The sequence below is a fragment of the Camponotus floridanus genome, unplaced genomic scaffold, assembly GCF_003227725.1.
Source record: "Camponotus floridanus strain SB8 unplaced genomic scaffold, Cflo_v7.5 scaffold18, whole genome shotgun sequence".
NCBI lineage: Eukaryota > Metazoa > Arthropoda > Insecta > Hymenoptera > Formicidae > Camponotus > Camponotus floridanus.
In genome coordinates, this window is record NW_020229303.1 from 1,381,306 (window position 1) to 1,404,876 (window position 23,571).

At 32.9% G+C, this 23,571-nt stretch overlaps 1 protein-coding gene across 4 annotated transcripts; it reads left to right on the forward strand.

The window, feature by feature from the left end:
• Window positions 1-414: 414 nt before the first annotated feature.
• Window positions 415-22,564, forward strand: LOC105248722 (unconventional myosin-Va). 4 transcript variants are annotated; one of them, XM_011253661.3, is made up of 15 exons: window positions 415-908; window positions 12,008-12,435; window positions 13,753-16,114; window positions 16,242-16,790; window positions 17,017-17,316; window positions 17,592-17,697; window positions 18,358-18,544; window positions 18,644-18,673; window positions 19,047-19,245; window positions 19,523-19,616; window positions 19,756-19,794; window positions 20,161-20,319; window positions 20,604-21,276; window positions 21,539-21,821; window positions 21,993-22,564. In XM_011253661.3, the coding sequence occupies exons 1-15, from the start codon at window positions 882-884 to the stop codon at window positions 22,110-22,112; spliced, it is 5,556 nt and encodes a 1,851-aa protein (XP_011251963.2). In that variant the 5' UTR covers window positions 415-881; the 3' UTR covers window positions 22,113-22,564. The 4 variants fall into 4 exon arrangements, with proteins under 4 accessions (XP_011251963.2, XP_011251965.2, XP_011251964.2 ...); XM_011253663.3 differs by lacking the exon at window positions 19,756-19,794; XM_011253662.3 differs by lacking the exon at window positions 18,644-18,673 and having other exon boundaries at window positions 416-908.
• Window positions 22,565-23,571: the final 1,007 nt, after the last annotated feature.

A 23,571-nucleotide genomic window follows, 5' to 3' on the forward strand; every position in this document is an offset into this window, starting at 1 on the left:
GTTTAAATAACAAATTATTTATATAATTGTAAAATAAAAATATAAATTTGTCTCCATTCTTATCATCCTACAAACTTATCATAACATCTATTATTTCACAAAATTGTGAGGATGCCAGGTATTTAAAGGACATCAAGTGCGCACAGTCATCCCCGATACCTTTTACAGTATTTTCATAACACGTTTGCAACAGACATTTGACATTTTCACGCGATTTCGAGCTCCTTTCAACTGATACAGCTGTAGCGAAACCAATCGAGCAGCTTCGTACGTTCTCCAAGATCCCACTCTACGTCAAACGTCGCCAGTGTTGGTCTTCGATCCTTCGAGCAGGACCGCCTGACGTGTCTCGCTGAGCGTCAGAGCGAGATATCGATGTCACCCGCGCGGTGGGTGTTGTCGGAGAGGGGCGCGCAATCTAAACCCGATAACGAGCCAGCTGGCGGCAGTGCCGTCGTTTACGTGGAGGTACGACCTTCGCGAGAACCCGCTCTCGCCTGGTGGACCCGAGCCGGGCCTCGTCCGGAGGAAGGTCGCAGCCGGAGGTTCCCGCGGAGTAAATCGCGCGGCAGGAACCGGTACAGCTCGCGGGCACGAAGAGCCGAAATTCTCCCGCGGATCCCCGAGGAGCGAAACGAGTCGGAGCAGAGGCGCCGAGGGAGAGAGGGAGGGAAGGAAAAAGAGGAAAACAAACATGCCGTGACCTCCCTCAGGTGTGACAATGTGTACAAGCCGACGAAGTCGACGCTGCTCATAGCGCGTGCGACCAAAGCCGTAGACGCTTCGTCGTCGTCGTTGCCTTTTGCCGCGCGTGTAATCGTGTCGTGCAGTGGTATCTCCTGACCCAGCTTCGACGCTCAGGTGCTCTTGGACCGATCGCGATGACTACGAGGGAGCTCTACGTTAAGGTATTGTTCTCGCGAACGCTCGCTCAGGGGGAGATACCAGGTGGCTGATGCGCATCCTCGAGGAAGATGGCAGGTCTTTTCCGAACGTGAATTGCGCGCCGAGGATTCTCGCATCGTTTCAGTCCCCCGGGAGAGATCGACGCTGAGCTTCAAGGGGATGTTTCGGTTCGGGATGTAGCTTAATACACGAACGTCATTCGTTTTGGAATCGATATTTCGGATTCTTTTGCTTGATAAATTTAATTGATAATTCTTCAGAATTCGGATAAGATTGTTGAGTCATTTCCGTGATCCTGAAATTTGTGATAGATGTTCGCAATAATGAAAATAAATGCGAAGTATGTATGTAAAATTTGCTTCAAGTGCACTCGATAAGCGAAAGAGTTGATTAAAAGTCCAAAGAGACTTGATGGCAGACTCTTCCATCGTTATTTAAAATTTAATATTAACGATACACATCGTTGTAATTTAGATAAATTATATTATATTCTAGTCAACGTAATATAATATAAATTTAGAAATCCGGATCTTTCTGAATATATGCGAAACGATATATGAGATCAACCAGGAAACTCACGGAGCTGAAAAGGTCTCGATTATACAATCAGTAGAAATTGCAGAAACGATGTCGGATATGAGTTTATGGTTGCGCATGCGAAACTGTATATTCTGACTTTGTTCTTACATTATTAACTGTGCAAACCTTTGACATTTAGAGTGAATGTATCTTTCGCGGGATGTCAACTTGTTAATTTCATCCCGTTGTCAACAATCTGCAATCTCATCAATGGAGGAAAACTGTCAATCTGTCTCTTTTAATTACGATTATATTTTTTTAAAAATATCTGCAAAGCAAATTTTCAATTCTTCAAAGATTGCAAATGTTCCATTATACGTAAGGATAAATTTTAATCAATATTTTATCCATATTGCCATATCGATAAATATATAACATATATATATATATTACAAGTATAATTCATCCATTTACAACGTATGCGTGCGCATGTCATATTTTCTATGTGATACAAGATTGTATTGAAGAGAAAACGCTATCTCTCTATTGCTATTTCTTTTTTATTTCGATTTGAATATAGGCCGACATTTCTATTACATTTAATTATGCAGGCTATTATTCGCATTCACAAAGACTCTCTTCTCTCCTTGAACATTGTGGATCCTGTATGAAACATAATCGCTATACGTCTTTCTAAAAGCATTTATTTGAGAATTTATCTTGATGTATTGCCTCGGAGCTTGCCTTTCTGCGATTTCAAATATTTTGATTGAAGCAAACAAGTTTTTATATCTATACTTGCTTTAGACTCAAGCTTTACACATTATGAGAATCAACAATACTGACCTGACATTGCTATCTAAAGCTATTCTAAAGTTAACAACTCTTATACCTCTAGGTGTGTACATATTTTACGATTAATATCTTCCTTCTGAAATCGATGCAAACAATTTCTTCTTCAAAATTAATTTACATCTCTAATCAATACGTCATTATTTAATATAAATTAAAGTTTAAATTAAAATTTAATATAAATTATTTAATATAAATTAAAAATTACTTATTTCCCGATTTTTTTAAATAGATACCGATAGAATATTTTTCGCGCGTTTCTTTTTTTTTGTAATTATTCGTAAGTTGAACTTTTATCGATATATATATTTTTACAAACTAATCAAACTACAGAACCCATTATTCGAGCAATAATTCATACCTTATTTTTTTTCTGTTAATTATAAGATCGATATAAGGATCACATAAAGATGATGCAATTCTCAAGCTATCGCGATTTCTTTTCAAAACTAAAATCAATAACTACCAGAGCGGGAAAGCCATTGCCGAGAGACCTAAATTCTGGTTTATACTAGGTGGCACGACCAGCCGTAGAAACAGGAGTTTATTTGCCTGATAATGTTTCTCGCACGTTGACAGTACGATTATGATTATAGGATCCGTTCGACTCAGTGTTGTACTTCTTGTAAATAAAGAAATGGTTTACAATTGATACAATCATTAATTTTTGAAATTTATCCAATTATTATTAAAATACGTTAAGATATTATAACACAATTACAATTTAAATTTATTTTTTTCTATTATTAATGATTTATATAATTTTTTTAAGTAAAAGAGATTTATATGATTCAAAAAATATCATTAATTTTTGAAATTTATCCAATTATTATTAAAATACGTTAAGATGTTATAACACAATTACAATTTAAATTTATTTTTTTCTATTATTTAATGATTTATATAATTTTTTTAAGTAAAGGAGATTTATATGATTCAAAAAATATCAAGAAATATACACTATTTTTGAAACAAATTTGTTATAAATATTTCAATTACTGAATGATAGGAATCTGTAAATTATTATTATACAAGTATAAATTAAGATAATTAAATCGATAATAATTGGAACGACATAATTGGACATGTTTGATAGAATCTGTTAGAGTTTATTTTTGGACTATCAATAACAATAGTTCTCAATAGTCACACTTCCCACAATTATGAATTATATTAACTGATGCTGAAATTGTGTGAAATGTCACTAATATGTCAAGACAATAATTAATTGTATCTCGTTATCTGAGTCATGTTTTAGAGGGAAATCAACAATGTGCAAATGTATATTGTGTAGAAACTAATTTTGCCAAATGTATAAATAGTTAATTAAAATTTTTAATTAAAATACTTAATTAAAATTTGAAAATTTTATTACATATATAAAAATACATCTCTATCACTAATGCACATTGTCTTCACAATCTTCCCATGAAAATTATCGATAAAAGTATACTAAAATACAAAAATAGTACAGCATATAATAAACCTAAATGTGAGTGTGCCATCGAGTAATGAAGATTAGAAAGTGGCGATGCGCTATATAATTTGCCTCTTTGGCTTACACCATTCCCTTTAAGCCTGTGACGCTTCTCTCCGACGTTGGTGGTTGATTTATCGGTGTGAGCGGCGGGGGTTGTCCGAGGTCGGGCGTCATGGTTTTTGTTATAACAGGTTTTCGCCTTTTTGGCGACTTGAGGGTTCAAAAGAAGAAAAAAAAGATGGAAATAATGTCGGATATTCTTTTGGTATCTTTTCGCATCGATAATGTTCATTTGAGCTACGACGATGCGGGCCTTCAGAAAATCCTAAACCGTTGAACACGCTTTTAAAACGTGAAAGTAGGAAAATATTTGTATTGTTGAGAGGAAAAAAAATGAGAGAAAACACCGTATTTTTGAAAAATATTGTATATGTTTATAAAGAAAAAGATGAATCAAATACATTAAACATTAATTAACAGAATAATATACGTCATTTAATTGTTGTGAATTAAATCAGTTTAAGAAAATTTATAGAGGTTTGAGTCTTAATTTAAGAATCTTAAATATCGACTCGAATCTTCCTAAAACAATTGCTGCGACCATCTACAGATGAAATGCACATGTAATCGCGAAAAATCTCCTCGAGATGAGGGCAAAGAATATAGGATGAGATCAAAACGTTTTGCTTCTCTGCAGCAAGAGAAAGGGATCTTGGCAGTAGTTTAGCGATTGAACTGATCATCGAACTGTGCCAGCTATTCCCAACTTTTTTAATTCACTTAGCTTCAGTATAAAAGCGCGATTTTGACTTTTCATCCAGAAAGTAATTGGACCACAAAAAACTCGAGTTTTAATTAATAAAAATTTCGAGATATTGTTAAAGTGATTTTTAATGGTCGATCTAGAGATATTTAACATCACAAATTTACAAAATAATGTTGTATCAAATTTTCGGGAAAGAATGCTGTCTGCTTATTATCAAATATTTATTGTCAAATATATTAGATATTTGTATTATTATTTATTCCATTAATGTTTGTATTCTTAGTGCGCAAATGCTGCCGAGAATCCTTTCTCTCAACAGACATTCTCCTTGTATTGATTGCAACGCGCCGCGAATGGAAAAGACCTCGTGTCTCTAGTCCAAGATCACTAGTTCAAGAGATTAATGCATTTTACTCGTGTTGCGATTAAAGAAATTCAGCAACAATTATATATGCGTTTGACTTTAAATAAAATATTTTTTTCCGACGAGGAAAAATGTTCTCATGTTAAATAAGGCATTACGTTGGTCCTTTCTGGCGCCTCTTTCAGCCTCTCTCTCTCTTAACGAGACAAAAGCTCCGGCGGCGATATCCCATGAAAGTATTCCGCTTTATGGAACGCGCGCTATATAATTAACATTCACGCTCGAAGCGGAAAGTTAGGTTCTCATGTGACTTTTATTTCGTGGAATACTCAATGGCTAAATTTATTTTTGTTTATTGTCACTTTTGTTTATTGTATTTTTGTTTATTGCCTGTTGTAATTAATTATGCTTCTGATGTGCATCGAGAATGTTAATTATTTGCACTTGAAATATTTTCACGATTAAGATATTTTGAGGTAAATTAAATCATGTGCATTAAAATTTAATAGCGCATTCTATAATTATTGCTACTTATTTCTTACTTTATGCACAATTCGGATTTAAACATGCAATTTTATATGACGTAAACCGTTGTTCAAGATGCATTTGAAACTCTGATTATAAATCACATAATTTTGCGTGAATGATGAGGAAAAAAAAGAAATATTGCATGTATTAAAAACTTGACTTATGTACAATTATATATATATATATATATATATATATATATATATATATATAACTATATTTACGATATAATTCAGAGGTATATATATAATGATATTTCGTGAGAAATAATAATTAATTTTATATAATAATGATTGTGTGTGATTAACGTTTTTAAGTTTAATAATATATTAAATAGAGATAAGCAGAAAGAATACGTTGGAATAACCAACAACAAAGGATGTAAATTCGCTAAACTTGTTTATCTCGTTCGGTTTTTTATGTGTGGATCTTGAGGTTTATATATATAAACCTCAAGATTCATAAAAAATAGAACGAAATAAACATGCAAATATATATATATATATATATATATATATATATATATATATGTATATATTCGTTTCATTATTCTCATCTCTTGTTTCCTTGATAAAAGTAGACAATTTATCAACATGTATTCTGGAGTGATTCATCAAAAATATAAAATCTGAAAGATGAAACATAAAATATTGATAAATATCCAACACAAGCTATGATTAATTGCCTCTATAATATAATATAGTTATTTTTGCTATTTTTGTATTTATAAGTTTATCTGCAAATCATTTTTTCATTAATTTTTTTAACAATTCTATTCAAGACACACACTGTATTTTTCATTTATTTTTAAGTTCATTTTTTTAACAGTCGTACTCAAAAATCGTTATCATTTCACATGTCAAAGAATTCCATTCTATATTTCACATTTCAAATATTGACTTCAAATATTGAATATTGTTTACGAATCTTGAAAAAAACAACTACACGTAATGAGTAATTTAATTAAATTTTTCGCTGAAGAAATCCATGTCAGCATGAATCATACATTCCGGGACGACCTCGTAGCGATAAGATTGCGACGTTTTTTCAATTGCTACCACCTAAGCTTGAATTGTATGAAAACAGCTTGAACTTTAATCGTAGAATATTGTCAGATTATCACTATCAGGTGCCATGTGCGAATATCTTGAACCAATTGTCTGATCGAATTTGACATAAGCAATAAAGAAGTGTGCATTGAAAATAAAATAATTAACAGTATAATTACTGTTATTTTTGCTCCATTATCGTTCAGTAACTTTATAAAATATTGATGTGAAAATATTGATTGAATAAGCATGTTTTAAAGACATATATAATCATATATTGATCAGGTTAATAAAACAATGCAATTATTTTTACAAGTATTAAATATTTCTTTATTGGAACTTATATATAAAATTATTAATACCTATCGACTTCTTAATGGTTAAGTTTGCGGTTCGATTAAACAATATCGTAACGTGGAAAGTATCTTTTAAATGTTTTTTCCTTATTTCTTCCGTTACGTTATTATTTCCTCATTTCGCGGTCGTGTTATTTCCTGGTATCTTTTATTTTTGATTATGATATCATTTTCAGTAAGGCCAATAAACCGATTCCATTTAATTTTATCATAAGTGTACCAGCCGAAATTATCATAAAATTACAAAATTACAATTTCAAATATATATTATTCGTAAAATTTAACGTTTTCTTCTGATATCTCTAATACTCTTAGTTCTGATTCGTTTCCATATATAAAAATATTCGCATGATAGTATTAGATAAAGGAATCGCATGCGAAATGTAACGGAAGCCTTAGATCAGTGGTGAAGCTCGGATACAACACGAGCGAGGGTTGCGTTGGCCGATCAAAGGCAAGACAAGACGGAGTTGCTTCATGGATTTGCGTGAAATGATTTACCGAGTTTCAAAGAAAATATATAACTGCCATCGTTTGAATGGCCTTCGCGAAATTGGAGCACCATCGATCAAAATGCGAATTGCGACAAAAGCGTGCGCTGTACAATAAGGTACTCGATTTTTTTTTTACGAAGAAAGTATATTTCATAAATATGAAAAAATACACACAATTCATTTATAAATATTGCAATTAATATTTGTAAATAAAAAATAGTGTAATTAATATATAAACAATATATATATATATATATATTTTCGAAATAAGAATTTATATTTATCAAGAAATATTCAAGAGTTCTAATCTAAGAAAATTTTTTTACTTTTCACGTATAAATAATTTCTTTTCGTTTACGTATTTATCTTATTTTTAATTCTTCATGCGTCATTGTAATCTTGTGTTTTTGAAATATATATTAGCTGTAGCATATTAATTCGTGGCTGAAGGCGCGATAGTGAACACTATAGCTAGCTTGCATTACGAGTTACATAATTGTAAGCAAAATACGCCGTAACTTTCTAAGGCACGAACCCACGGATTACTTTTATCTTCTGAACATTTCTTCAATTAAAGGACTACGTGAGAACCCGGTAGACAGTTCAAGTTTTTCATTCCTCTTCCCGTAAATCCGCGAAGATAATTGCCGTTGTTGCGCTACAGATATACTATAGAGAGTATGGGAATAATTTCTTTAGCATGTCGTAACCAAGTGAAAGACATCTGGCCAAGACATTATAAAACCTTAAACAATTCAGACTCGCATAATTGGAAAAGATATTTGGAAAGAAAGTAATTATATGAAATTAGAGCAAAATGAAAAGAATAACTAAGAGCACTTTCTGTCTAATTAATCCCATATAACACTATAAAGTTTGTATTAATGTACATATATGTTACATTCGATCTATGTGTGACGCCCTGTCCAGAATATTTCGATTATTAATTCTCTATTTGTCTCTCTATTGCTTTTTCTCTTGGTGAACTCTACTTGGAATGTTTCAGCCAAAGTCTCTTATGTAATCAACTAATATATTATAATGATGATTCTTGTAGAGGGGCAAGAATTTTTGCATTTTCACAAGCACAAAAAAAATATACAAAATTTTATTTTATAAAGTTTATATTGGTTCTCTCTAAAAACTGAAATATTATACTACATATATAGTTCTATAAATGATATTAACTAAAGAAGTATAAATTGTGTGTATAAACTTTTGTATAAATATTCTTTCCTATATATGGCTTCTATGAATAAATTTTGGAGAATTATGGCAATTTGTGCTCTTCTTTAATACTTGAAATTTTTTTGAAAACCTATAATAAAATACATTAATATTCAATATTATACTGAATATATTATAATTATATTATATTGAATATATTATAATTATACTGAATATTACTAATATACTGTATATATTGTATAAAATACATTGAACTAAAATACTAAAATTATATTTAAATAGAAGAGACTAAATAAATGTTTAGATCCAACGAATTCATCTTTATTTTAAATTAAACAATTGTATCAATTTAAAAGATAAAATATCAAATTCCGAATATTTAAAATCACTTATTAAGTATGACATGTGAATGTCATTGATTCCAATTCTGGTAGAATAAGCTTTTCGGTTCGTAAATACATGCTATAATATTTGTCAACGTGGTGTCGTGTCGCACAACGTAATATCGCACGCAAGGATAATTCGCGTAAATATGCAGCATGTATGAATATCGTACGTCTTATGAGTCACAGACAGTAAAAACGTGCGTCGATAGAGACAAACCAAGAGATAAGAGGTTCAATTATACCGCTAGTAACTTCGCGACACTTACACCTTACCTGCGTCTTACATTTACACCTCTCTTCTCCATCCGATAAAACGGTATCTTGCGTAATGACATACACGTGCACTGTGGGAACGAAGTTCAGGGTCACGCATTTCGCCGCCTTTCTAAATGCGATTAATTCGCTCGCAAAAACTGTTAATAATATTATAAACGAGCCGCGTTTTAATGACAGAGTGAAAACTGGCAATTCCTCTATCACTTTTGAAAGATTTTCGCACGCCAAAGATACGATCGATTAATTAGTACAAGCGATTATCGCCATAGTAATTAATAAGAGAGTAAAGAACCCGTTATCGTTAAGGTAAACACAATGTATTGCAAGTTTACGAATCTCGTCGATCACTTTGTTTCTCATATTATGCAATTATTACCTCAGTGTTAGAATTATATAGACACTCAGTGTCATAATTATACAGCGTAGAATTATATATGTGACTAACTCCTTTTACGCTCATTTAAATTTCGTTAGACTGTCAAATTAAAATCGCAGATTGTCAGTTTTCAATTTTTAATATCATGTTTTTATGATTAAAAATATATCGACAAATTTTAATCATTTAAATATTAATTTTAGTTATTAATTTCTGTTATGACTAAAAATATATCGACAAATTTTAATCATTTAAATATTAATTCTAGTTATTAATTTCTTTTATTTATAGATATGTATATAAAATACTAGACACATCGGTGCAAAATATATAATTAATAAGAGAGTAGTAATTAATAAGAGAGTGAAGAACCTGTTATCGTTAAGGTAAACACAAGATATTGCAAGTTTACGAATCTCGTCGACCACTTTGTTTCTCATATTATGCAATTATTACCTCAATGTTAAAATTATATAGACACTTAGTGTCATAATTATACAGCGTAGAATTATATGTGTGATTAACTCCTTTTACGCTCATTTAAATTTCGTTAGACTGTTAAATTAAAATCGCAGATTGTCAGTTCTCAATTTTTAATATCATGTTTTTATGACTAAAAATATATCGACAAATTTTAATCATTTAAATATTAATTCTAGTTATTAATTTCTTTTATTTATAGATATGTATATAAAATACTAGACACATTGGTGCAAAATATGTAATTAATAAGAGAGTAGAAATTAATAAGAGAGTGAAGAACCCGTTATCGTTAAGGTAAAGACAAGATATTGCAAGTTTACGAATCTCGTCGATCACTTTGTTTCTCATATTATGCAATTATTACCTCAATGTTAGAATTATATAGACACTCAGTGTCATAATTATACAGCGTAGAATTATATATGTGATTAACTCCTTTTACGCTCATTTAAATTTCGTTAGACTATTAAATTAAAATCGCAGATTGTCAGTTTTCAATTTTTAATATCATGTTTTTATGACTAAAAATATATCGACAAATTTTAATCATTTAAATATTAATTCTAGTTATTAATTTCTTTTATTTATACGTACGTATATAAAATACTAGACACATCGGTGCAAAATATGTAATTATATTACACATCGGTGCAAAATATGTAATTATATTACACAACAGTGACATATTTTTTTCTGCATAAAAAAATTTGTACGCAGATATGATTTTATCTCGGCTGTACGGGAAAAAGAGAATACAGTCGGTGTATCCGTTGAATTATTTCGACCACGAAGTACCGATTATGGTTACGGATCGCCGACGTTACTTGTGGGATGATCTGAAATGTAGGGCGGCAAAGGCGAAGTCGCGACCTCGGCGAGGTAAAACCATTTTACCGTTGCTTGACATTCTTCAAGATAGTACATTGTAATATGATTGGGTGGTCCGGGAAAGAGACGATAATCTATCTGCTTCGACATACTTTTTTTTTTACAAAGATCTTTGTAAAGACTATCAAGTGTATTAAATTTGACGGAGACACACCGTTACAATTGTTTCAATTGTGAAAATTATTCTTGCACGTTTATAAAAAATATCAAGTATGTATAAAACAATCAGTTATTCAAACAATCAGAGGAATTTAATGATGTTATTAAATCTACATGATAGCTTAATTTTTTGGACATTTATATATTTTTTAAACATGATATTTTACAATATTATTTAAGTGTTTAAATTTTAATTAACACACGTATAATATTATTATGCGATTTTTTACAAATTATATTTTCGTTAGACAATGATTAAAAGTAGGTCGAAATTTTGCTAGAATTTTTTTTATAAGAGAAATATAATTTCCTCTTATAATTTATTATGTGGATCAATTTTGTATTTGCAAGAAACAAAAGGAATCAATATCTTGTTAGTCACATGCTCGATTAATGAACATTATTTTAAATAGTATTATTAGAAATAGAATGGTAGTTTTTATGATGAAACGGTAAATCTTCTAAATGATATATCATAACATTGAAAGCATGAAATGACAGAAAATTGGAGCATTCATCAACCGAATAGATATATTTTTATTGATGACCTCGTGCTGTTTATGCATCACTCCAAAAGGGAAAAAGCGGGTCATCTTTGCAATGCTTGAAAAGTCGCTCGATGATCAATTAAGTGACGATTATACAGCACGATATAAATAAACGCAGTCGATATGGATAAGATTATCTACGATCTCATTTGAAATAAATATATATAATGCAAATTCGATATTTTCAACTTAAAGTAAAACTAACACACGTGTCTTTTCGTGTACGTTTTCAAGAAAAATATAGTTTCAACTTTCTGATATCTGTGCGTCTCGATATTTTAATAATTTTCTAAATTTGTGTGCGTGTCAGGGATGCGTCATATTTTTATACCAAACTATAATAAAACCTGCAAAACTTTGTTGACGTAAAAAGACCTAATCGATTGTAGGGTGGCCGAGTATGGGTGCCGCATCCGGAGAAAGTGTGGGAGGGCGCGGTGCTTCTGGAGAACTACAACAAACGGAATCAGTCGACGTTGAAAGTACAAACGGAAGAGTCAAATCAGACGAAGACGTTGGAGATCAAATCGGACGTGGATCTTCCTCCGCTCCGCAATCCGGATATTCTTATAGGAATAAATAATCTCACATCATTGTCCTTCCTTCACGAGCCCGCTGTCCTCTACAATCTTCAGATCCGCTTTCAACGGCATTGCATCTACACTTATTGCGGCATCGTCCTGGTCGCCTTCAACCCGTACAACGAATTACACATCTACGGCAATGACACGATATGGGCCTACAGGGGCCAGGCGATGGGCGACCTGGAACCTCATATATTCGCCGTGGCCGAGGAAGCCTACACGAAATTGGAGAGGTGATCGTCCGTATTTATCTATCGATTACGTCACCGATACGTATCTATATGTTGCTGTTAACCAAGAAATAGATTAGACGATTCTCTTGTTGAATAAAAAAATAATGAACAAATAAATAGATAAGGAATTAAAGTAAAAAATGAAAAAGATACAGATTAATCTTTTGAATAATAAATTAATTTGTTATAAAATATTATAGAAATTAAATTCTGATAAATTGAGTATATGAATTAGGCAGAAAAAAACCACACAGTATAAATGTCAAAAATTATAAAAATGTTAAAATGATACAATGGTAACAAAAAAGAAGAAATTAAATTGCATTTTTTATATAAAAATTTATTATATATATTAATTAATAGAAATTAGAGAAAAATTGAATACAGATAGATTAGACGATTCTCTCGTTGAATAAAAAAATAATGAACAAATAAATAGATAAGGAATTAAAGTAAAAAAAGAAAAAGATACAGATTAATCTTTTGAATAATAAATTAATTTGTTATAAAATATTATAGAAATTAAATTGCATTTTTTATACAAAAATTTATTATATATATATTAATTAATAGAAATTAGAGAAAAATTGAATACAGATAGATTAGACGATTCTCTCGTTGAATAAAAAAATAATGAACAAATAAATAGATAAAGAATTAAAGTAAAAAAAGAAAAAGATATAGATTAATCTTTTGAATAATAAATTAATTTGTTATAAAATATTATAGAAATTAAATTGCACTTTTTATATAAAAATTTATTATATATATATTAATTAATAGAAATTAGAGAAAAATTGAATAGAAATAGATTAGACGATTCTTTTGTTGAATAAAAAAATAATGAACAAATAAATAGATAAGGAATTAAAGTAAAAGAAGAAAAAGATATAGATTAATCTTTTGAATAATAAATTAATTTGTTATAAAATATTATAGAAATTAAATTGCATTTTTTATATAAAAATTTATTATATATATATTAATTAATAGAAATTAGAGAAAAATTGAATACAAATAGATTAGACGATTCTCTCGTTGAATAAAAAAATAATGAACAAATAAATAGATAAGGAATTAAAGTAAAAAAAGAAAAAGATATGGATTAATCTTTTGAATAATAAATTAATTTGTTATAAAATATTATTATAAAATATTATAGAAATTAAATTGCATTCTTTATATAAAAAACAAAATTTATTATATATATATATTAATTAATAGAAATTAGAGAAAAATTGAATTAAATGCTACCGAGTAATATATATTATATTTATTTACCAAGAACAAATATTAATTTTATTTAATTCCATTTAGGGAGAACCATGACCAGTCGATTATCGTTTCCGGCGAGTCGGGCGCCGGCAAAACGGTCTCCGCAAAGTACACCATGCGATACTTTGCGACTGTCGGCGGATCGGCGACGGAGACGCAGGTTGAGAAGAAGGTTCTGGCCTCTTCTCCCATCATGGAGGCGATAGGTAACGCGAAAACCACCAGGAACGACAATTCCTCGAGATTCGGCAAGTTTATCCAAATCCATTTCAACAAAAACTACCATATCACTGGCGCCAGTATGAGGACCTATTTGTTGGAAAAGTCGCGGGTCGTATTCCAGGCGAACGAGGAACGGAATTATCACATATTTTATCAGATGTGCGCGGCAGCGAAACGTCTTCCCCAATTGTACTTATCCGATCAGGATCAATTCCACTATCTTAATCAGGGCGACAATCCCACGATCGACGGCGTGGATGATCTCGAGTGCTTTGACGAAACGATCAGTGCATTGACGATGCTCGGTTTCACGTCGAAGCAGCAGGAAGATATGCTGCGCATTCTAGCCGCCATATTGCATTTAGGTAACGTAGAGATAAGTAATTGTAAAGTCGAGAACGCGAAGGATGGCGAGGTGGATACCGAATCCAGCTACATCTCTCCGTCAGACCGACATTTGCTGATTATTTCCGAACTGCTCGGTATCAATGTAAAGGCAATGCGCAAATGGTTGTGCCATCGGAAGATCGTGTCGATGCGAGAAGTCTTCCAAAAGCCGATGAACGTGGACCAGGCAATCGGCGCGCGAGACGCTTTAGCTAAGCACATATACGCTGAGCTCTTCAATTGGATCGTGGTCGGCATCAACAATTCGTTGCAGTCTCTTAGCAAAGCACAGTATTTCATCGGTGTGCTGGATATCTACGGTTTCGAGACATTCGAAGTGAATTCGTTCGAACAGTTCTGCATTAATTATGCAAACGAAAAGCTCCAGCAGCAATTCAATCAACATGTGTTCAAACTGGAGCAGGAGGAATATTTGAAGGAAGATATCGAGTGGACCTTCATCGACTTCTACGACAACCAGCCATGCATCGATTTGATCGAAACCAAACTGGGTATCCTAGACTTGCTGGATGAGGAGTGTCGCATGCCGAAGGGTTCGGATGCCTCGTGGGCGGAGAAATTGTACACCAAATGCAGCAAGTCGAAGCATTTCGAGAAGCCGAGATTTGGCACTTCGGCTTTCCTGATTCACCATTTTGCCGATCTCGTGCAATATGAGACAGTGGGCTTCCTGGAGAAGAACCGTGACACCGTGATCGAGGAACAGGTAGATGTGCTGAGAGGCAGCGAGAACAAGCTACTGAAGAAACTGTTTAGCGACGAGGACCCAAAACTGGCGGTGCCACATACCAGAGTGAAGGTGTCCACGCAGAAGAGCACGCCAACGAATGTGTCCAACAAGCAAAACAAAAAAACTGTCGGTTCGCAGTTCCGCGATTCCCTCAATATGCTGATGGCCACGTTGAACGCTACAACGCCGCATTACGTCCGCTGCATCAAGCCGAATGACTCGAAAGAAGCCTTCGAATACAATCCGGTGCGAGCGGTGCAGCAGCTGCGTGCTTGTGGAGTTTTGGAGACTATCAGAATCTCGGCCGCGGGTTTCCCGAGCCAACGTACGTACGGTGACTTCTTTCAGAGATATCGCTGTCTCTGTCAATTTAACGAGATACGACGGGATGATCTGAAGGAAACTTGCCGACGAATACTGGCCAGATACATCAACGATGAAGACAAGTTCAAGTTCGGTAAGACCAAGGTGCTCTTCAGAGCTGGTCAAGTAGCGTATTTGGAGAAACTACGAGCGGAGAGACAGCGGGATGCCTGCGTGATGATCCAAAAGACGGTGCGCGGTCTGATCTATCGCAATAGGTACGTCAAGATCCGTCGATCGATCCTCGGTCTTCAGAGATACGGCAGGGGTTGCATTGCGCGTCAGAAGGCGGAGGCGGTGAGGAGGGAAAGAGCCGCGATAAAGATACAGGCGCACGTGAAGGGCTGGCTGCAGAGGCGATGGTATCTGCAGGTGAAACGCACAATCCTCGGCCTGCAGACATACGGCAGAGGCAACATGGCTCGCGTTAGATACTGGATAATGAAGGACAATGCTGCGGCGACAGTGATCCAAAGATTCGCGCGGGGATATCTCGTAAGAATGGCGTGTAGGAAGAAACTTAGAGATATAATTACCGTGCAGTCGTGCGTTAGAAGACGGCAGGCAAAGAAGATCTTCAGGCGACTGAAAGCCGAGGCCAGAAGCGTAGAGCACGTCAAGTCCCTCAACAAGGGACTGGAAATGAAGATCATCACGTTGCAACAAAGGATAGACGAATTTGTAAGCGGTGTCTTATCTTATATAAGCTGTATAAATTACTTATTATTTTGTTATCACTTTTATATATTTTAGCAGTTCGAATAAGATAAAAAAAGATCGTGCTTTTGAAATGAATCTTTTGTTTCAGGCAAAGGAAAATCAGTTCTTGAAGAATATGCAAAACGAAATGTTAGATTTGAAGCTCAAACTGGATAACTTGAAATCCGTCGATATTGACAATAAAAAGTTGAAGAAGGTAGTGCAGGAAAAAGAGAAGGAGCTGAAAAATATACAGGAAATTCTGAAACAGGAGAGAGACGAAAAGATGGATATATTGCACGATAAAGAGAGGATTTCTCTGCAAAAGAACGAGGAAAATAAGAAACTTCAGCAAGAGAATGAGAGATTAAGGAAGGAGCTTTCGATAGCGACTGAGAAATTGAATAGCAACCAACGCGGTGCCGAGGAAAATCTAAAGTATCGTCTCGAGCAAGAGAAAGACCTGCTTCGGCTGGAACAGGATCAGGATCGTGGAGCCTACCAGAGGCTGCTCAAGGAATACCACGAGCTAGAACAACATGCGGAGATGTTGGAGCAAAAGCTAGCGTTACCTGGACATTCGCGTTCTTTGAGCAACGCTTCCAGTGGTAGTGGCCAAATCGCGTCCACGGAAATTCCACAAGATGATCAAAACATCGTAAGTCGACATATAATTTAATTAAGTACACATTTTTACGTAAGCACGCAATTTTAATTAAGCGCAAATATTATTGAATAAATCGGGGAAATATTTATATGAAAGAAATTTGAATTTTAATACGATTAAATGTACAAAATCAATAGTAATTATAATTTATTATTACATTGATCGCTATTATACACTATTGTGATTAGAGTTATATACTGCTATGATTCTGCTGCAGGATTTTGGTTACGGTTCCGTGAGATCCACGGCTTCCTCGTCAACGCCTTATTCGCGAGTAGAGACGATTGACTGGAATCAGCAGCGATCAGATAGCCCACCGGATGGAGAAGTTCAGTCAAATAAATCGCCCTCAGAAAAATACGCATCTGCTCACGCACCTGTGGACATCGGTCTCGTTTTGAAGCTGCAACAGAAATTAAAGGATGTCGAGAAGGAGAAGGGCAGATTGATCAGAATGGTCGAGGATCTGGAACGCGATAGTAACGAGGAGTCCTCCAGAACACAGGATTCGTTCAGAGTAAGTGGAGGAAATTTCATTTAGAAAAATAGCTCTCTTCTTCAAATTTTTTTTACCTTTTCGAAATAGTCTGCTTGTGTCTTGTCTAAGTTTTAGATTAAAAATATATTCCATTACTTGTCAATTTCTTTTTTCTAACAAATAAGTTTGCGATAGTATATTTAAACATTTTTTATTAAGATATCAATATAAACCCATCAATAAAATTGCTCTGTTGTCTTATCTCTATTATCAGTGGATTAATGACGAATCGAGACAATATGGTTTATTTGCAGCTCCAAGAACTGGAAATGGAAAATTCGCAACTTAAGAAAGACTTGAACTCATTGAGGAAAACCGTGTCGTTGGGCAGCCCATCATCAGCGCAACAAAATCTCATGAGTAATTTACTATTGCAATTTATTAATTATATTCTGCATTACATTTGTTAAACACCTTTTATATATATATATATATATATATATATATATATATATATATTGATTTTTACATATGAGTTAATTAACTTTGTATTTTTCAATTTCTAAGATTGAAGTAAAAGAAACATAGATAAACACATTATATATCTTCTATAATTTTTATTTTCTGCTTTCTGCTCTTTCTATCCTTTCTAATACTATCTTTATATTGGTTGTGTTTTGCGCTAAATAACTTGACAAAATGTATTAATAATTACAACTAAGAGAAATATTTCTTTCATATTATATATGTATATATATCATGCACCGTATTGCTTGCGAAATTATCGATTATCATATCAGTATTACCGATAATTTCAATTCTTGCTATCTTTGAAAGCTAAAAATACTCGAAGCAGTTTCAACGATTTTATAAAGGTTCATAAACACTATAAAAATCTATATTTTTCGGAAAGTTATAATTCTTCAAAATACCTTACGTATATATTTATTATACCTTTGCTTTGTGTGTGGTAATTAAATGTTCCCCTGCTATATTCCCAAGGTTAAATAACTGTGTAAGAGACAATAACAATAATACGACGAAGAAATACAAGATAATACTGACATAATGACTTTCTAGTACAATTCGAGGCGCTGCAGGAAGAACTGGAAAGAAGAAGAGAAGAGTGTATCCAACTGCATAGTGTGCTGGCTGATCACACGCGCAGGATGAAGAGTTTAGGTGCCAATTATGGTCGCGACGTAGACATCATAAACGAGGACGGCGAGCTGGTACTTGCCTTCGAAGCGCAGAAAAAGATTAACAGGTAATGCGAAACAGGACGCGCGTTTAACGAGAGTTGACTAATAACAAAGTGCCGTGTCTAATAGTCTTTTATCGTTTGTGCATGCACTTCGATTTTCAGTAAACTTAAGACAAAGGCACCGAGAGGAGAGTGAGTTGAGCAGATTAACGTTGCGATCCGTTTAAGCATCTTGTTCTGAACTGTTCAATCAAAGGAAAGGGACCTTATAATTTCACGATATCATGAACGTCTTGAAGCATCTTAACCCAAGTCATTAATTAGCAAAATTTTGATACTTACATTAGTGTGTTGTGCGAATCATGCTAAGTTTTTCTTAACGATTCATTAGCTCTAGTCATTGTCTCTCTCAAACATTTTCATTATCACTTCATAGTGGCGCTAATAATAAGCACGATTTTATGCTTAACATAATTCAATTCAACAATTTATTTGCGATTGAACAATTCAAGAAATTTAACAGTAATCTTCAAAAAAAGAAAAATCTGTATGTTTTGTTTTGAAGACAATTAGAAGATGAGCTACAAGGGAAGGAAAGGAATTGGCGATCGCAAAGAGATGAATGGCGAAACGAAATAGACAGACTGCAAGAAGAGATCGAGAAACAGCAAAAATTACTTTCCATTAATTTAAGCAAATCGCCGCAGACCCAAGCGGAACTTTATATGCAGCATGAGGTTGCCAGATTAACGTCTGAAAATTTAGTAAGTGAAATAAAATTCTCTATCGCAACGATATAAGTTAATTTCAGTCAATTTTGTTGCATCGTTTTCATTTTTTAATTACAATTTTAACTTTATACACAATGTATTTGATTTAAGTATACATAATCAGTTGTTTTTTTAATTAATAAAAATATAATGTTTTGAATAAAAGCTTTTTTGCTTAAGAAAATCTATATAAAAACTTAAACAGAATAACTTTTATTCGAAACGTTTATATATAACATACACATATATATTTTTGACATGTGTATTAAAGGATCTTCAAGAAAAATATGATAAAATGGCGGAAGAATGCAGACGTTATAAGAAACAATGTAGAATCCTGGCGAAGCGGTTGAAGGATGCGGGCTGTAAGTATAATAATATCTATGCTTATCGAAAATAAAAAATATCATTGGGCAGAGAGATATTAAAAAATTTTTTTAATCCTATAAGCACGTATAAACATGTATATATATTTTAAATTACTTGATCTTAATGCTTCCAAAGACGAGGGAGAGGAACGTCCTTATGTGCTAAGAAACGCCGGTGAGTGAGTGTGTGGTCTTGACAGATGTCATGAATCATCATCATATTGAACTATTCGAAGAGTTTGTGGTTTGAGCAAGTACAACCATTTTATCAAATTGAAAAAAGATTCATATAATAGACAGTTACACTAGTTAAAAGATAAAAATTTCGTGTTGAAAAATATTATATTTAGCAAGTAAGAAAAAAATTAAAAAATCTCGAAAGAAAGAGTAGACTTTTCAAATAGTTCGATAATACATCATATAGACCATAACTCACTATCACTTGCATATTGCGTCGAACACGTGACATCGATATAATTTAAAAAAATCGTGAAAAGCCTATAAATCGCATCGAATATATGAAAATTTTAATTTCTTTCAGTACCTAATGCGGTAGAATACGCAAACGGATCCGTCATTGTTTCCAGTACTCAGGATGGAAGTAATATGCCTGTCATTCGTAAGAAAGAAAGAGATTATGAAGGAATGTTTGAATTCAGAAAGGAAGATATCAACGTGATTATACGTCATCTAGTCATTGGTAAATTTCTTTAAAAGCTTTAATAAACTTTCTTTAAATTTTAATAAATATCAAGATGCAGTAAAGCTCTTACGTCATTTTCTTATATAAATAGATGTATATAAAGAAATTCTCTCCATTATATATCTTATATGTATATTATTATAAGATGTTATTATATTTTTATAAATTTATAATATTTTACAAAATATTATAAAATATTATAAAATATTAAAAAATTAAAAAATTATATAATTATAAAATTATAAAAATTATAAAATTATAATATTTTACATTCTGTTCAGAACTGAAACCCCGTATAGCGGTGACTCTGCTACCGGGTTTACCGGCCTACATCCTTTTCATGTGCATCAGACACACCGACTGCATCAACGACGACGACAAAGTACGATCGTTGTTGACCGAATACTTGAACGCTGTTAAACGTGTGCTGAAGAAGCGCGATGATTTCGACTCCAGAGTGCTCTGGCTGAGTAATACCCTGCGACTGTTGCACAACATGAAGCAATATTCTGGCGACAAGCCGTTCCAGATCGAGAATACACCTAGACAGAACGAGCAATGCCTGAGGAACTTCGACCTGAGCGAGTATCGCGTTGTGCTGAGTAACGTGGCTCTCTGGATTTTCAACAATCTCGTCACGAATCTCAAGGAGAGAATCCAGGCGCTGACGGTACCGGCCTTGCTGGAACACGAGGCCATATCCGTGCCCACTGATAAGGCTGGTCGACCCAGATCGTCGTCGATGGGCGGCGAACCGGATTTCACGCAGCAGAAGCTGGATAAGCTTCTCGATGAGCTTACATCGGTGCACAAGACCTTGCAATATCACGGCGTCGATCCCGAGGTTGTGGTGCAGCTGTTCAAGCAACTGTTTTACTTTATGTGCGCCAGCGCTCTGAACAATTTGCTGCTAAGGAACGAACTCTGCCGGTGGACGAAGGGTATGCAAATAAGGTACGAGAGATCTCTCGATCTTCTTTTAAATTGCTGAAATAGAAAATTCGACACAAATATAATTGCATTGCGAAAAATATCGGGATTAAAAAATCGATAAAGAAATTTTCTTTGTAAATTAATAAATTTTTCATCTCTTCGGGAAATTTTAAAAGACTTAACTTTACTTAGTATTAATTCTTAGTTTTGTTATTTCTATTTTGAATATATTGCATATATGTATATATATTTCTTGCAATAATATAATGTGTTTTTTATTAAGGTATAATATGAGCCATTTAGAACAATGGGGTAGAGATCGACGATTAGAAATTGCATCCGAAGCGTTACAACCCATCATACAGGCATCACAGCTTTTGCAGGCGCGTAAAACGGACGAAGATGTTAATTCCGTCTGCGAAATGTGCAACAAGCTGACGGCTAATCAAATAGTAAAAATCCTGAACCTATACACACCAGCCGATGATTATGAAAGTCGAGTTCCTGTTTCGTTTATTAAAAAAGTACAAGATAAACTAAAAGAACGCGGGGAGAACAACGAACAGGTAAGTTTTTTTGTGGCTAAAAAATAATCAATTTTTTTACAATTAGTCAAAAATTTAAAAGAACTAAAGTATGTATTTATCGTTCTCTAAAATATGAAATAAGTTATAAAAGATTAAAATAGCGAAAAAATTTTTCGCAGCGTATAATAATTTCACATTTTCGATTTTCAGCTGTTAATGGATCTAAAGTATTCCTATCCTGTAAGATTTCCGTTTAATCCATCGGACATTCGATTGGAAGACATCGAGGTACCCGAAGTGCTTCATTTGCCCATGCTCAAAAAAGTATAATGCAATAAAGCAAGCATAATCGTGGTAAAGATTCCCCCGTTCTAAATCAGTCTTTAGTTAAAAGTGTTATTCTCGCGGATAATCGAAACTCGCTTAGCCCAATCCTTATTCGTACGAAAGTTAGCGGTACCAAAATCCGACTAAATTAGACGTAGACTCATCGGAAGCGGTTCATCACGATATATATCACATTTTATATGTGTTTCTTTTTTACTCGGGTAATTCATAGATTTTACGATATGTCGTCGTCCCAAATCGCGTTCGCGTTTAAAGTCAATTCCGTTGTGTAGATAAATGTGATCGGGTCTTGGTGAGAAAGATCGATATTTTTTTGTTATTGTTGCTGTACAGCGTTATACATCGAAGTGTAAAAAAGAAAAGTATGAGTATAAAATTCTTATAAGGATTTTGTTACGGATATTTCATCATAAATTTCAGTATTAAGATGAACTTTGGAAAATTTTATCATTTGTATTATATTTACAAATGATGAAAATATATATTTTATATTTATTATTATATCACAATTAATAAATATAATATTATAATAAAGTATAATATATTATGAAATATTATATCGATGTATTATATTTATTATTTTATTTGTTCCATCTCGGAATTTCTAAAATAAATTTTCCAATTTGTTTAAATTTATTGTTGATTACTTTTTTAATTTTAGAGGATAAATATAAATAAATTTACAGAGATGCTACTCTTCTTTCGAACCACTATTTTTTATGATATACAAAAAAATATATTTATCTCAACAAAATATAAAATTATAAAGTTTTTAAAAATATTGCATTTTGTCCGAGTATAGAACAATTTCTATGATTCTAAAAAAATAATCTAACAAATATATGACAACGATAATTACAATTGAATACAAACTTTTAGATTTATATGTACAGGAACTTTATTATATTGCGAATCCTTATATGAATTTTATAGATATCTTAAAGTTGAAAACATGTTGAAGATGTAATTAATGTATAAAAAGGAAATGTATGCGTGCGAGAAATAGAAAAAAGAAAGGAAAGATATAATATTACGTTGGTATAGATTGTATATTTTGATATGAGAGAAAAAGAGAGAAAGAACTATTATAAATAATCGAGTCTGGTGTCGAAAGGACATAAGAATGAGAAAAACAGAAAAACGAAGGCGACCGAAAGAAACCGAAAAGATATATTATTATATTTTAATTTTAAATATCTGTACATGCGATTGTGTATTTTGTGCCATTTTACGAATAGTTCGTAACAATATTTGTTATTTCATCCGGACTGTCATTGGTTTTATGTATTACAAACATATTGATATCTGGAGAAAAAAAAGAAAAACAGGGAGGAAGAATATTTTCTCTCGAAAAATAAGATGGACAGATTATATATTTACACAATTACACACACCTTGACTCGATGTGACATATTTATTTGTTGCTAAAGTGAAAATAAAG

Excerpts from the sequence above, each read along its gene's own strand:
- LOC105248722 (XM_011253661.3), top strand. The coding sequence starts at position 882 with ATGACTACGAGGGAGCTCTACGTTAAG. Across the intron at positions 16,791-17,016 it reads CACAAGATGATCAAAACATC|GATTTTGGTTACGGTTCCGT; the intron begins GTAAGTCGACAT and ends ATTCTGCTGCAG. Across the intron at positions 19,246-19,522 it reads GATTAACGTCTGAAAATTTA|GATCTTCAAGAAAAATATGA; the intron begins GTAAGTGAAATA and ends TGTGTATTAAAG.